Source organism: Phaenicophaeus curvirostris, chromosome 2 (assembly GCF_032191515.1).
Source record: "Phaenicophaeus curvirostris isolate KB17595 chromosome 2, BPBGC_Pcur_1.0, whole genome shotgun sequence".
Taxonomy (NCBI): Eukaryota; Metazoa; Chordata; class Aves; order Cuculiformes; family Cuculidae; genus Phaenicophaeus; species Phaenicophaeus curvirostris.
Genome location: NC_091393.1, coordinates 18,732,978 through 18,748,483, shown reverse-complemented (window position 1 = coordinate 18,748,483; position 15,506 = coordinate 18,732,978). Strand labels below are relative to the sequence as shown.

The 15,506-nt window shown below is 34.5% G+C and overlaps 1 protein-coding gene across 3 annotated transcripts in view; it reads right to left on the bottom strand.

The window, feature by feature from the left end:
- EYS (eyes shut homolog) overlaps nt 1–15,506 on the bottom strand; it is a 774,985-nt gene that overhangs the window by 670,588 nt on the left and 88,891 nt on the right. For all 3 annotated transcript variants that reach the window (XM_069851470.1, XM_069851468.1, XM_069851469.1), the window contains exons 9-10: nt 12,141–12,307; nt 2,591–2,844 (exon numbers count right to left, since the gene is read on the bottom strand). In XM_069851470.1, the coding sequence (XP_069707571.1) occupies nt 2,591–2,844; nt 12,141–12,307 (421 nt within the window). The remainder of the gene's footprint in view (nt 1–2,590; nt 2,845–12,140; nt 12,308–15,506) is intronic.

Below are 15,506 nucleotides of genomic sequence, written 5' to 3'. Positions count from 1 at the left end.
CGTTGATGATATGCAAGAGAGAGATTGTTATGCAGGAACACAAAAGATTTCAGGTGAGTCTAAGTACCTGGAGTAGGTGCAAGCTATAAAAAATGGTAAAGGTATTTAATTCTCCACCAGTTTTATTGGTGTAACTTTTTCTGTTTTAAAAGTCATACTATTGCAGCAAATGGAGACATTCTGAAGTTCTCCGGTGAATATAACGAGAATAAAGACAACAAACAGACAGTGCTTTTCATATATAAAATTGATGAAGCCTTGTTGAATATTCCTGCACTTTAAAAGCACCAGCAATGCTTTAAAATGACTGGATCGATGTTTTGCACCTTTCAGTGTTTCAGGTTTTTAGTTGTTTCATTTGTACTGACAAAAGAGCTTAACTTTTACTTTATCTGAAATAACTGAACTCTTTTTATATTTTGTAGAATACCAACAAAACTGGTTTTGTTGTTTTGGTGTTAGAATAGGTCTACCTTCATAATATTCTCAAATATAATATTCAGACATTAGAATAAAACTGAGATTTATTTGAAAGCTTATTTTCTCTATGTAATACAGATCATATATAAGTATCTGCATTCTAATGACATCCATTTTGTAAACTGCAACCATTACTTTTAACATCTCTGTCAGAGTTACAAAACACATGCAAAAATATCAGACTATAAGGTTTCATTTACATACTGCTGTGGCAGTTTGAACTGAAGTAGAATTGGTTCTCTAACCTTGACATAGTCGAGTGCTGTTAGTCAAAGACAAAGAAGGGTTGTGTCTGCAGGAAGGAGCAAACAGGACAGGTAACCCCAAACTGACTAACAGAGTATTCCATCCCTTATATGTCATACTCGATATAAACCAGGGAGATCACAAGAGTCTCGATCTTCTTCTCCTTTGATGGTTGACGTCCAATGAGGACCTTATCTGTTTCTTTGACCCTGATCCCAGATTTGGGCATTCCTGAATCCAGTTCCTCGGTCCAGCCTCCCTCCTGCTGCTCACCTTGCCTACCCTGCAACATCTGTGGTGACATAGTCATCAAGGAGTTGGGGCACTAGTTCATATACATGTGTGTCTATGTATGTATGTATGTATGTATTATTATTATTACTACCACTACTACTACTATTTTATTAAACCTGATTCAGTTTAGTTTCCAACCCCATTAGTCTTGTCCTCTCATTTCCCTTTTCTCTTATCCTGGGGGTGGGGGAAGGAAATTGGGAGCCCAGATGCTTGCTTTTAGCTGCTGAAATTGGCTAGGCTGAGGCTAAACCATGACAATTATTTACACCAAATTTTTTTTATAGGCTTAATGGAATACAAATTTTGATAATTAAAAGCCAGAGAAAACAGTCACAATTTAAAAGAAGTATGACTAAGAATATTTTTCTTTAGCTAAAACTCCTTACCTGAGGAAATATCACTTCAGGACACATACTAGATCTTCCTATTCCCAGATCAGATGAAAAGCAAAGGGTTTTAAATTCTACTTAATGAAATCTTAATGAAGTACTGCTGAAAAAAGTATTTTTTACAGTTCAACTAGTATCCAAAACAGTCACAATATATTTGAAGTTTGTCTTCACAATACTGCTACCTTATTGTTCACCATTCTGTAAAATGTACGTAAATATAAAGCATTCAAGTCATATACCTAAAAATAAATGATATAATTCCATTAGCTTCTAAGCAAGATATGTTATTGTGTTAGAGAAGATAGGTATCAGTCTGAATATAATTTCTGCTTACTTTGCAGAAAATGCAGTTATGAAATCACAAGACAGATGGTTCAGACATGGCCTTAGTGAACTTAACTGAAATTTCCCTTTCTCAACTTTGCTGTTCTACATGCTCTGTAATTTCTTTCTTTTATTCAAGGTCTTTTCTGTGTAAGAAATTGCAGTAGTTAAAAATCCAGAAATATTTATTTTTTTTTTTTTTTTACTTCATACAGTGTAAACGTTTCTGTGAGCACTTATTCCAACTTGATTTATATGATCTTGTCTTAAATACCTTCAGCAGCTTAGCTTCGCTGAAAGACTTTTAAATCAGAGAAAGTCTGTGTCTCTTCAGCTTTAAATCACCTGGAGTCCAACTCATCTCTCCCTGTGGAATTACACTGTACATCTGACAGGCAGGCTGCATTGGCACAGAGTGCCAAGGATAACCAGAGTCTTCCCTAAGAGAAGGCAGCCAGAGCTCCTGTGGATGCCGTACTCCCCAGTGCCCTGAGCTGCATGCCCAGTGCAGCCCAGCCCTGTTTGGTGCTAGAGATGTGGGAGCAGATATGAGCTGCATTTACAGGCTGGACTTGTGCTGATAAAGTAGGAACCACAGGAATGGAAATGGAAGTAGGTATTTCAAATGCAGAGAGGATGTGTGAACAAACAAGCTGGAAACAATTGTTTTCTTTTGTTCAGCAGAAACAGTTTAAGAGTTTCCATGTTAATTCAATTAAAACTGTTGGAAGTCATAAACCCACACAAATACATACATATAACTGTTATTAAAAAAAATCACATAAGCATCACTTACATAGAATTGGACAATCCTATCTGTAGTAGAAGTCACTTAAAAAGACAAAACTTACCTTTAAACCCAGCAGCACAGTGACATGAAAAGTGGCCAATTAAATCCATACAGGTAGCTCCATTTTTGCAAGGTGAACTTGAACATTCATTAATTTCAACTTCACAGAAGGGTCCTTCATATCCAGGCACACAGTTACAGCTGTAATTATGCAAGTGATCCTGGCAAAAACCGTATTCAGAGCACTGGTTTCCAATACAATTGTCTATATCAAGTTCGCAGAATTTGCCAGTGTAACCAAGGGGACATATGCACCTGTTATTGAAATAAGAAGGGTGGAGGAGGAAAAAAGCAATCTTGAATATATAAGTCAGTGATGATTAATAATGTTGACAATATTTTAAATCTGAATTGCTCACAAATGCATCACAATTTTTTTCCAGTCTTCTTTCTTTACCTTCGCTTAGTCATTAAGTAACTTTGTTTCACACAGACTGCTTTCAATAATTTAATGGAACAGCACAATAATCAAAATCTTAGCTATTTAGATGAGACAAACTAGTAGCTATATAGCTTTTAATATCAAGCTTCCAATGACAATATTCAAATAGAAAACTGATATGTACTGTATTATGTATTTTAAGAACTTATTTTCTGAAATGTATTAGTTTTTTTCTACAATATCACTAAGAAAAACCCCACAACATCACATCATGGTTGGTCTGGGAAAGAAACAGTATAAAAATGCTTTATCATTAGGAATAAAGGTTTCAATTTCTATCTGTTACTGAAAAAAAACCAAAACATAAACCAATTTATAGAATTTTAAGAAATTGAGCAGAATATTTGTTTCCCACAATATAGGATGACATATAAATTGTATAAGACTGGAGATGATTTTTTTATGCTTCTTTTTCTCATGATTATGATTTTATGGGTGAACGAAAACAAAATCGAATTATCTCATAGCTTATCCACTTCTCATAAAATTAGAAAATCCCTTGTACTTGTCAAAGTTTTCTTAGACTGATCTTTTCTTTACCATGTCCAGAGGTCTGTTTCCATGGGGGGAGATAATCTTACAATCAACTTATATGTTCTTGATCCACTGAGTTGTTATCTAGAAGCTGGAAAGAACTAACATGTTAAGGAAGCCTTGATTATAGCAATTTTCCCTACTGATCCATCTGGCAGAAAGTATATTCTTCTCTATATTTTTAAGAGAAATAAATGTTTATGTGCATATAACCTTCAATCCTTGCTTATTATTTCTTCATTTTTGTTGGATGTGTAGAAATTTCAAACTAGGTATTTTTATATCCCTATTGAACTTCCAACAGGATAATCATAAATCAGTAAGAAAAAGACCACGTGTAAGATTCTACATACAGAAAGGATCTCATAAATGATAGCTTGATGACAGATGGTTTGAATGTTGTTTCACAAAATCTTTTCGCAGTATAAGTTTTGGACTAAGGAAGTCATAACCATTTTGACCACTGGTATACTTTGTTCTCTGTTCAGCTGAGCTCCAATTTTACCTACAGTTCTTTTGGCAAGAGAGAACTTAAAAGAGCAAAGGACTTTGTCTATGTACAAACTGGAGATCAGGAAGGGAAGAATACCATGGAAGCTCCACTTACATAACACTAATAAAATATTTTTGAAGAAAAAAGAACAGGGAAAAGGGTTATGTATAAAATCAATAGCTCTTAGTGTTTAATCCAATTAAATATTGCTTCATTATGAAAAATTAAATATTATGGAAAATTAAATTTTTCTTATTATGAATTTTTTTCATAATACCTCAGGCCTGGCTTTGTGCTCCCTCATTTCTCCACATGCATCTGCATAACTCATAGATCAGATGAAGAGAAAACTTTTACAATTAATTTCCTGCCTGTTCCAAACTGCAGTGTTTTCTATCAGATTGCAAAGCAGTATCAGAACATAAAAACTAGTTTTATTTCAGTTGAAACTAAATCAGTAGATGTGCTCGTTGGAATAGAGCTAATACACATCAATTGCTAATGGGCTGAAATAGAGGTTGCTTGAAGTAAAACCTCTGTCTTGTGTAGTGTAGCTGTAAGTCCTTTAGCACTACTTTACAGATCCATTACTATGCCACCTCAACAACTATTCAAGTAAGTACAGCTACTGATTTCTCTTTTCTAACTTCAGTCACTCCTTAGAAAAGAGGTCTTGATAGCTCCCGCTGATTCTGTTTCTCACTTTTTAAAGGAATGGGGTTCTGACAAATCATCTCATAGAGATGCTTTATCCCTAAATGCAAGTGTTTCTTTATAAAAAATTCCATTTTGCATAAATATGCAAAGCATGTGCTCTCTTAGTTACCTTTCTCTGCACAATTTCTGAACTAGCAACAGTAAAATTGAGCATGGAAAGAACACTTAGTCGTACTAATTTTTCTGATGCACCTGATCTCTATTTCCTTAACTGTTGTGTGGTCTGCAGTAATGATTAGCGTGTACATTGTGAAAACATACCTATTAGGTCATTCTTTGAAAATGTGTCTCATTATTACTGTTAAACAGAATATTTAACTTACACTTTTCATTAAGAAGAAAGAGAGGACAAAGGAGGAAATTTGTATCATTTCCTTATTTTCACTAGTTGGGTAGATCATCTTCAAAGACACAGAAACACATGTAATGGAAAATTATAGGATCTAAAATTAAAAATTCTTCTACTTTGTTTCATGCTTCTTATTCTACACTACCACCAATGATGTTATGAGTACTATATTCTTCAGTATTTCATTTTCTGAAGAAATCTAAAAAACTGAGAATGGAATGTCCTTTGTTGTTTTGGTTTTTTTTCCTTGTGAAATTATAAATGGATGTCTTTCAATTTAATAACATTAATCTCCTGCAGTAGATAAATCAAGCTTATTGGCCATACAGAGTCTTTTACCCAAATGAAAAGTTTGCCTGTCCAAGCCTTGAGCAGCCCGTTTCTCCAGGAGTATGCTGTGAAGGATGATGTAAAAGGCATTCTCTAAGTCTAAGTAGACAGGCTTTCTCTCATCTACTAAACAGGTCAACTTGTCATATAAGGAGATCTAATTACCCAGGCAGAACCTGCTATTCATAAACCCATGTTAACTGGGCCTTATAACCTTATTGTTCTGTACATGCTGCATGATGCCACTCAAGGCAACCTGCTCCACAACCTTCCCTGGCAGCAAGATCAGGCTGACAGGCCTATGGTTCCCTGGATCCTCTTCTGACTCTTCTTCAAGATAAGCATCACATTTGCTAAGCTCCAATCAACTTAATATAGCTTTGAGTTCAACATTTTATAAATTTTCATGCAGAAAAACTTCCTATTATGAAGTTAGATTTGGTATACAGTAAAGCTTGAATTGCAAACACATTTTTTAGCATTCACTATGTAAATTTTGGCACATATAATTTAGTCTTGACTACCCTAGGAAGGAGTAAAGCCTTACCTATTGACATATGGTTAAATAAAATACTTTAAAATATGAAACTATTTGCTTGATGCCAGCAAGGTTATGAAAAGTAAACATAACTTAGGCAATTTTGAGCATCACAGAATTTAAAGTTTCTATCATTTTATTCTTCCTTGACTTTTTCTATTTTCTGGAAGCTTGATAAATTAGGCAGTTTGATTTTTTCTTTTTTTTTAACATATACTTAATTTTCCATCTTTGAGTTTATTCATCCTATAGTATATATGCAGTTTGACTGCAGGACCATGTTCACAGTGTGATATGAATTCAGTACTATGATATATGCAGTTTTCTGTAGTGATAATAAGCCTCTCCCACTAGAGAAATGGAAAAATACTTTTTCCTCGCTTTGCTACAGCTCCAGTAGGTAGGTGAATATATGTCGCAATTTCTTAGGGAATATCTCTGTAATAAGTTATAGAACAGCTTTTCTGCAGAGAATACAGATTCTTGAAAAGATCCAAAGTGGAACTAAATAAAGTTTTAGTCCATTTATGAATGTGAGTGCAGTTCATATTTCAACTAAAAACCATCATAACTAAAACTGTGTAAATTCTGTTCATCTGCTTGGACTATTATAATTAAAAACAAAACAAAAACCAAAACCCAAAGCATTTATTAAAAAAAGAATTTAGACGATTTAGAGGGATACTGTGAAGCCTTTGCTAATGCCAAGCTTCAGTGCTCCTATGGGCCTTCTGTCTCAAGATTGAAAATATCCACAACTGGTCTGGTCTGGTCTGTGTTAGGATATATTTTTTTGTCATTTTAAAGATTCATAGGTTGTGCATAGGTATTTACTTACCAGCATTGATCCTACTGCATTTGTTTGGGGCAGGCAATCTGTGGTGACGTTATGACAGCTGCCCCAGCTGGACTAACTAGTACCAGTCTACTTACCTGTACACCTGTTGCTCTGGATCTTCAGTGATAAGAAGCTAAATCCATCTGCATATTGACAGGAACACAAGGCAGCTATACAATAACCATCTGCATTCAAGCAATATGTTCCTTGTCAGACTATATTTCATGTCTGACTTATACGCAGCTTTGTTTATCATGTATTTCAGAAGCATATCAAATCATTGTGCAATTTTTACTAGGTTTAGGCAGAAGAACAGCAGTGTACAGTCATCTGCATGATATATACAGGGGCACAGCAATCCACAATAGGGTAACTGTGGCTTGATTTTTGGTGTCAGCTACTAAAATTCACATTTGCATCAAAAGAACTGAGACATTGATTTTCCCTCCTAGTATCTGTTACACTCAAAATCTTGCTATGGACAAAAGAAGACATGCACAAAACTAAGAAATTACTGTTATTCTAAGTAATGTTAATACAAAAATTCTTTGTATTTGGTACCTTTTCTTTGGTACCATGCACATCCTTTTGATGGTTCCCCAGTTTGTAAGGTTGAAGTTTTAGCCTTCTTTTAGCAAGTAGTTGGGTGGTGCCACTAGCATCTCCTGGTCCTTGCCCGGAGGTGTCTCTCCCCCTCCAGAGGGACCATTGCCAGATCTGAAGCTAAAGCAGGGAAGGCAGCTGTCACTAGGCCCTAGGGCAGGGCTTATACCACTGAAATCCAGCTCAGGCCACAATAAGGCTGAACCCCTACACGGATGTGTCAGCACACAGATAAGATGTCCCCCTGATAAGGGTAAAACACATGTTTCTTGGGCTAGAGATTCACTCATGAATAGAAATTCTGGTATCTTGTATTCAAGATCATTGGTCTTGATATTATTTCTAAGACAGGAAAAGATATTTGAAGTTCAGCTATGTCAGTGTTATGCCAGCACAGTGTTTAACAAAACTGTGTTCAAGACCTATTTCATAGTTTGATTTATAGATGAGATAATAAAATCTTTTACACATCTTGGATAATCTAGAATCATATGAAAATGTTAAAGCTAGATATAAATGCAATCAGCTGCTGGTATCCAAAGCCCTCAGAACTACACTTGCATTATTATCCCTTAAATTTAAGAAATATACACAGTGTGATTCAAACATGCTTTGTACATAGTACTGTTGACTGCATAATGCATTAATGAAACAAGCATATGTTCATTTTATTAAGCTAAAAGGAAATGCACTAAACTTAGAGACCTGAGTAGTTCAGATTTTTACTGCATAACATTGCATGTTCTTGAAAATCTACTCCATGGATAAGAAATTGGCTACATTGTCGCACTCAGAGTTGTGCTCAACAGCTAGTCCAAGTAGAGACCAGTGACAAGTGGCATTCCTCAGGGGCTGATATGGGGATTAATGCTGTTTAAGGTCCTTGTTGGTGACATGGACAATGAGATTGAGTGCACTCTCAGGAAGGTTGCTGATGACACCAAGCTGCATGGAGCAGTCAACATGCTGGGGAGAAGGGATGCCATTCAGCGGGACACTGACAGGCTTGGGAGGTGGGCCCGTGTAAGCTTCATGAAGTTCAACAAGGCCAAGTGCAAGGTTCTACACCTGGTCAGGGTAATCCCAAGCACAAATACAGGATGGACAGAGAATGGATCAAGAGAAACCATGTAAGCAAGACTCAGAGGTGTTGATGGATGAGAAGCTCGACTTGAGCTGGTAACATGGGCTTGCAGCCCAGAAAGGCAACCATATCCTAGAATGCTACAAAAGTGTGACCAGCAGGTTGAGGGAGGTGATTCTCCCCTTATCTACTTTACTCTTGCGAGACCCCACCTGACATACTCTGTGTGATTTTGGAGTCCTCAGCACAGGAAGGACACAGATCTGTTTTAGTGAGTCCAGAGGAAGGCCACAAAGATGATCAGAGGGCTGGAACACCTCTCATACAAGGACAGTATGCAAGACTTGGGCTTCTTTAGCCTGGATAAGGCTCCAGGGAGACCTTATAGCAGCTTTCCAGTACTTAACAAGGACCTTTGAGGAGGCCTATAAGAAAGCTTGAGAAGGACTTTTTACAGGAGTATGTATTGATAGGATGAGCAGTGATGGCTTTAAACTGAAAGAGTGAAGAGTTATATTAGGTGTAAGAAAGAAAGTCTACCCTATACAGATGGTGAAACAATGGAAAGAGAAGTTGTAGATGTCCCATCATCACTGGAGGTGTTCGAGGCTACGTTGTACAAGGCTTTGAGCAACCTCATCTAGTGGAAGCTGTTCCTGCCCATGGCAGAAGTTGGAACTACATGTTCTTAAAGGTCACCTCCAACTTAAACCATTCTATGTTTCCATGAAGATCCAGAGAAACATGACAAGTAATTGAAGCTATATTGAGTTTTTAATTCTGTTCCCTCTGTTGCTTCCATTTACCAAATAGACTTTAGTAGAATATCTAGTAGGATTTCAATTAGGATCCTGCATATCTTTGGCAAGGAATAAACTTAAAAGCATGAGGAAAACAGTAATAAAATCTCCCTTGTATTTTAAAACAGAAAGAGCAACACCTTGAAGACTTCTTTCACTTTAACTATTCATTATATGCTCCATATTGAGCCATGTTTAATCATTTCTTCTCTTTTCTCTCGTACAGAGAATCTAATGAAAAGATGGAGGTAGTTTTGAGAGAAAAATTTGAATACTTTTTGTGTAGCAACACTGTGTGATAACTGATGCAATGAATCTTCTCTTTATCTCAGGTATATGTGATCAAAGGTCAATAGTCTTTTGACATATGACTAGAACTGATCTGGTAGATGATATCTGCCAGATTCATCATATAGACTGCTATACTATCAACCCAGTGATAAGAGCACTAATTCTTTGGAGGACGTATCACTTTAAATACATGCCGATTAGCTTATGATATCTCAAACTGCATAGGCTCAGCTGGAAGTATAATAATTAATTCTAATAAATAAGAAGCTTTCTGTCATTGTGATTGAGGTCACTTTTTTTGTAAGAAAAAGCTCATTAAACCAAAAGAATAGAACTTCTAAGACACATTATTGTGATTCTGTTGCTCCTATTATGTTGCTTTACTGAGCTTTACACTATATCATAGTTCTAAAGCATGAAGTGTAATCTTCCTCCTTCATTTAGAGCAATTCCTTGTGCTGAACTTGAAGGAAATTCTCTTCATATATTAGATATACACCCCTATTATACTACTGTCTGGAACAGTAATTTTAAAAGGGGAGGAGAAACAGACTACACCATGGTAAAGAGATAGAAAGTTAGAAAAATTGAATATAGATGAATGCTTATTTTCCATTGGGAAAAAAACTGAGAGCTTTCAGAAGGGAGAGGTTAAGAAGGTGAGGTATGTCTTGAAGTTAAGCCGAATCCTTCCCAGGCTTTCCTGGTCTTAGCGTTGCTGTAACAGGACACCACTGAAATATTAGGATCAAAGTTTAAGAATTAGTTAAGAGTCAAGGTTTCTTAACTAGAATATAAGTCTTGAGTTTTACTCTTCTTTTCCATAAATAAGAAAATAATATATAAAATTTTGACTATTAACAAATAATTAAAATACATACGTAATAAAGAGGAGATAATGGTAAGTAATATTTTGAATTACTGTAATAGCTTTAACAATGAATCTCAGGAGGCTTATTAATGGCACTTATACATCTAATTCTCCCTATATTCTTCTGACAGCTTTCTTATGTCTTCCTGAAACTACTTTGCATAAGATACAGATTTTGATAAGTACCTTATCAAAAATAGTGCCCATTTTAGGATAGAAATGCAAATTGCAAGAGACTTTCGAAAAATTTGGGTGATTACAGCTGTTATATTCAGCAATTGCTCCACTAATCCTTTGGTTTTAACAGTGTATTAGAAAGGGACAAAGACAGTGTTTCATTGTTTCATTTGCTGACAATAAATAACTGTTGGGAAATATTTTAAGGAAGAAATATTTCAGTTCTCTTAATAAATGCTTCACTATCATCTTCTTTTTTTAACAATCTTCTTTTGACAGAGTGGCTACTATAGTGCAAACACTCTGCACATTGACTAACCAATTGTGTTTTTCTAGGATAAGGTTCTCTGATAATGAAACTATCAACTAACACATCTAGGATTGGGTTCTAAATGGTATGTTTTCTTTTTCGTTAAATAAACAGAATAAACTATAAATTCAATTTGTCTTTCAAAGACTGAAAAAGTAAGAGTTAAGTGTTTTCTGTCAATAGCTTGAGTTTGAATTAGGGAGCTAAACTCAAAAGTTCTTGTTTTACTAGAAGTCTTCGCACATACTCATTTCTCAGTAAATGCCAGTGGATTTTGTAAGGTAAATATTTCTCTGTTCTTCTAACAGAACTCTCTTCCTGATGCAGACAGGAAAACCTCAGATTTGTCAGTCAAATAAAATGTCCATTAATTCGCTACGCCAGTTGATTGTAACCTGGCAAGAAGGAATGATGCATTTTTCATTAGGACTTTGGGGCAAAAATTCCTTTTAAATCTGGTATATTGACAATATACTTACCTGTATTTGTTTGCTTGTTTGAGGATTTCAGTGTTTATTTACAGATTTTATAATAACAGAGGTGAGGAGAGAAAATTTTTATTTCTGTTTTAATGATTCTCTCCTCTATTGCAAGCTTTTCTAAATAAAACCACTGTAACAATAATTGCAGGACACAGCATAAAATTAAATCAATTCAAAATATATTCATAGCATTATGGAGGGATTTAAATTATACTATTTTTTTGTAGAGGATATAAGTAAATAATTCAAATCTGATGAGAACGATTGAACTGTGCTTACTCAAAGAATGCCTGCTTCTGTTTCCTCCTGCACCACCACCTCCATTCTTCTACAGCATGTTATTTTCAAATGTCTAGAGCATGTTACAGCTGTAACATGAAAGCACGTATGTAACAGTTTTTGATAGATTTTTCAATACATTAAAAAAACCCTGCCACATATAAAGCAGACTTTCAACTATTCACTTGAAAATTAAAATTCACGATTTAATAAGAGAAGTTACTCCATATCACACTCCAGTCTCTGAATGCACATGCTTATTGAAAGTTGGCATTCATGACATTTTAAAATCTGAGAAAAATATAATAGCAATTCCCGTTGTGATTCATGTTGAAAGAAAATATTTTCAGTGTGATCTTCATACTGGCATACACTTTTTTGTGAAGACTTGTATGAAAGCACCATGTTAATACCTGTATGTATTCATTCCATCTTCACATGTGGCTCCATGTTGACACTGGTTTACCTCACAGTCATTAATGTTCTCTAGGCAGGTTTGTCCTGTCCATCCAAGTGTACAGAGACAGTGAGATCTCTGTCCTTCTTTATCATAGAAGCAACTACCACCATTTGCACATACCTGAAGACGAGAAGTACAAATACATAAAGAGGTTTTTCTCTATATGTTGGAGTTTTTTCCCACTTTAACTGAATGATCCATTGATATCAAGTATGGTCATTTAATGTTTTGATGTTATAATATTAAAGAATATAGATCTTCAAGAACCTTAAGTACTGGATGTCATTAAATCAGTATATTAATTCATTTTTAATGGAAACAGGCATTTATGATTCAGTTTAACAGTGCCATCATTATAACTGACCTTAAAATGTACTTATTTAAGGAGGGATGATTGTGAACTGACTGCTATTTTTCCAGCGAAAGAATAAACCAACTCTTTCTGTGTTTAAAATCCAGGTATAATTTAATGAATTTGTGTTTATCAGGAGGAGAAAAAAAGGAATAATTTCTTAACTTTAGTCATGATTCTGATTCGCAATCTATCCTAGGATCCTTTTTATTTCAAAATAGATATATTACATCTATGCTTTGGGAAGATCAGAACCTTCTTTATTTCAACATGTATATATCAAAAAATTAATAAACCTAGACTGGAACAGCATTTTTTCTTTTAGCTTTTATTTGCTAATATTACTTACTCAAACAGTATCTCCTGCATTCTTCAAAAATTACAAGTTCTAGGTTAGAATGAACACTTTTTCATTCTACTTTTATGAACCAGGTTAATTTCCATGAAAATTTTACCAGTGCAAAATTCAATAGCTACATTTTCATTTTAGTGCAATTAAGACCTCTCCTCCTAATCCATTGGTTTCTAAAGAAAATAGTGTCTAGAAGATGAGCTAATGCACTAGTACTTAAATTTGATGGAGTCTGAATCTCTTTTCAATCTCATTAAGATTTGTAATAATAACAGTTCTTTGCAGAAATCCTCTAATAGTCCTTAGCTTTGATTAAGTTTTAAATTGACCTTAAAATTGAGAGATTTTTGCTATGATGTCAGTATACTGTGTTTTAGACTTGGGATGGGTTTTTAATAAGACAACTTCTTGAAGTAAAACACTTCTCTATATAAATGCAAAATAAAAATGTGCATCTAGGTTTGGAATTGTTCTCTTTTTTGATTTTATTTTTTTTATGTTTCTCCTTACTTTTTTATTTAAAAAATTCTGCAAGATATTGTCCTAAGGCTTACTATTTTCTCAAAGCTCAAACAGGACGAATAAGCTTACACTCAAGAAAACCATCTAGAAAAAATATTTAGAGAATTCAGGTAACATTTATATTTCAATATTACCAAAATATAAGAATCATTATATTCTTATGTCCTTTTGATTCTTTAGACTGTGAAGAAAAATGTTACCCTTTAAGATGTTAGTGCAATCTAAAGCAGCTTTAAATTCAAATTCAAGCTATGGAAGATATTTTTAGCATCAACTTTAGTTAGCAGATTTCTCTATCAGATAGATTTTTTATCTCTGCTGTAAAATTAATCCCCTATCAGTTTAAATACTGAAAACTGTGAGTTAGAATGATTAAGGATTTTATAAGAAATTAAGGCTAAATACATTCATTAATCTATTACAAAAGTCAAACTAAAGAGCTCTACATTGTGGTTTTCCAAGCTTTAAACCCACATTGTAGTTTTCTAAAGTCACTTCAAAGATTTGTTTGTTACTTTATTATACAAGAAATACTTCTACAGGAAAATAAATAAACAAACTTAATTTTGGAAAGAGCAGTATACTCTTGTCAGTCACCTTTTCTTTTTCCCCTGACTAAATCTTCCTCATGTTTAGAATTAAACACAAATCTTAGGATTTAATAGGCCATAAACAAGGACTCTGCTGGTCTGTCTGATCACCACACTACTGTTCATGACAAGTTCTTTAAAACAAATCTGTCTTATTATGTAGTCTTGATAAAAATCTTAAGAATTACTTCCTTCTAATATGAACGAGGAAATGTGATTACAGTGAGGAAAGGAGTCCTTAGGTGGTTGCATTTTATTCTTCTCCTTTATTCATTCTGCAGCAATTGAGTGAAGTGAGACTTCAATATCACTGTCTCTTCTCCACATATCACTTAATGTCCGTCGTAAGAGATAAAACACTGAACTTGAAGAATCTCACTCAGTGCAATTGGTATTTCCTAGCATTTCTTCCATCTGACTCGTTCCTCATATTCTCTGCAGTTTGAATGAAGCAGTACTCTTTATATACATACACACAGTATGAAAATAAAAAATGGAAAAGCATTATTAACATGAAGAAGACACTGCTTAATTTAACTGCTATAGATTTAACTTTTATCTACATTGTAAATGCTATTGAATTGTTTCTTGTTCATCAAACATTTAAAATCCTTAGGGTGCCTACAAGCTGAACCTGATGCATTTCCTGGACTTCAGAATATAACTTAGTTTTCCTAATTTAGGCAAATTCGGTTCCTTTTATTCAAACTTTCTATTCCAGTTCCTAAAAAGTAAGTAGTAATTTTCATTTCTGTAAGCATAGTAAATATTGTGAAAGCAGTTTCTAAGAAGCCAGCTTTGAAGACAGCTATACAGAAAATATATTTCTGTATAAGGCTATCACAGAATCACACAGAATAACCAGGTTGGAAGAGACCCACCGGATCATCGAGTCCAACCGTTCCCATCAAACACTAAGCTATATTGGTCAGCTTCTGATATACTATGTGCAATGCCTACTAGCAGTAGTAATTGAAAAGGACTTGAATTTATTTTGGACCTTAATTTCATATAACAATCCATAAGTTCAATAATGTCACTTCTCTTTTGCAAATGTGCACACTAAATTTCACCTTACCTTTCCAGTTCATTTTCCAACATGGTATCAGATTTAGTTCTGTCACACGTAATGTGTTCCACAATTCATAAAGAAAATTTTGAGTGAAACTGGGTGCAGGTGAGGACCTGGCAGAACACTACTTACTATCTCCCTTGAACATTTGTCCAGGGAACTACTTCTAAAATAATTGAGTATAATTTTCTTTTCTGCTTTACATCAAGATGAAACAAGTGTACTGTTTAGCTAGCTTCCTTACGAGAATACTACAAGAGGAGATGATCTATTTCATATTTTGTAAAAGATTTTCACCTTTACTACTTCTTGTTATAGAAATAAATGTGATTCATTTCTGTCAATTTTTGGCTACCTAACCCTCCCTTTGTCTTTTATTTTTTTAAACTTCTTTACAAATATAATTTTTTTTTCCGGAAACTTTAAATTGA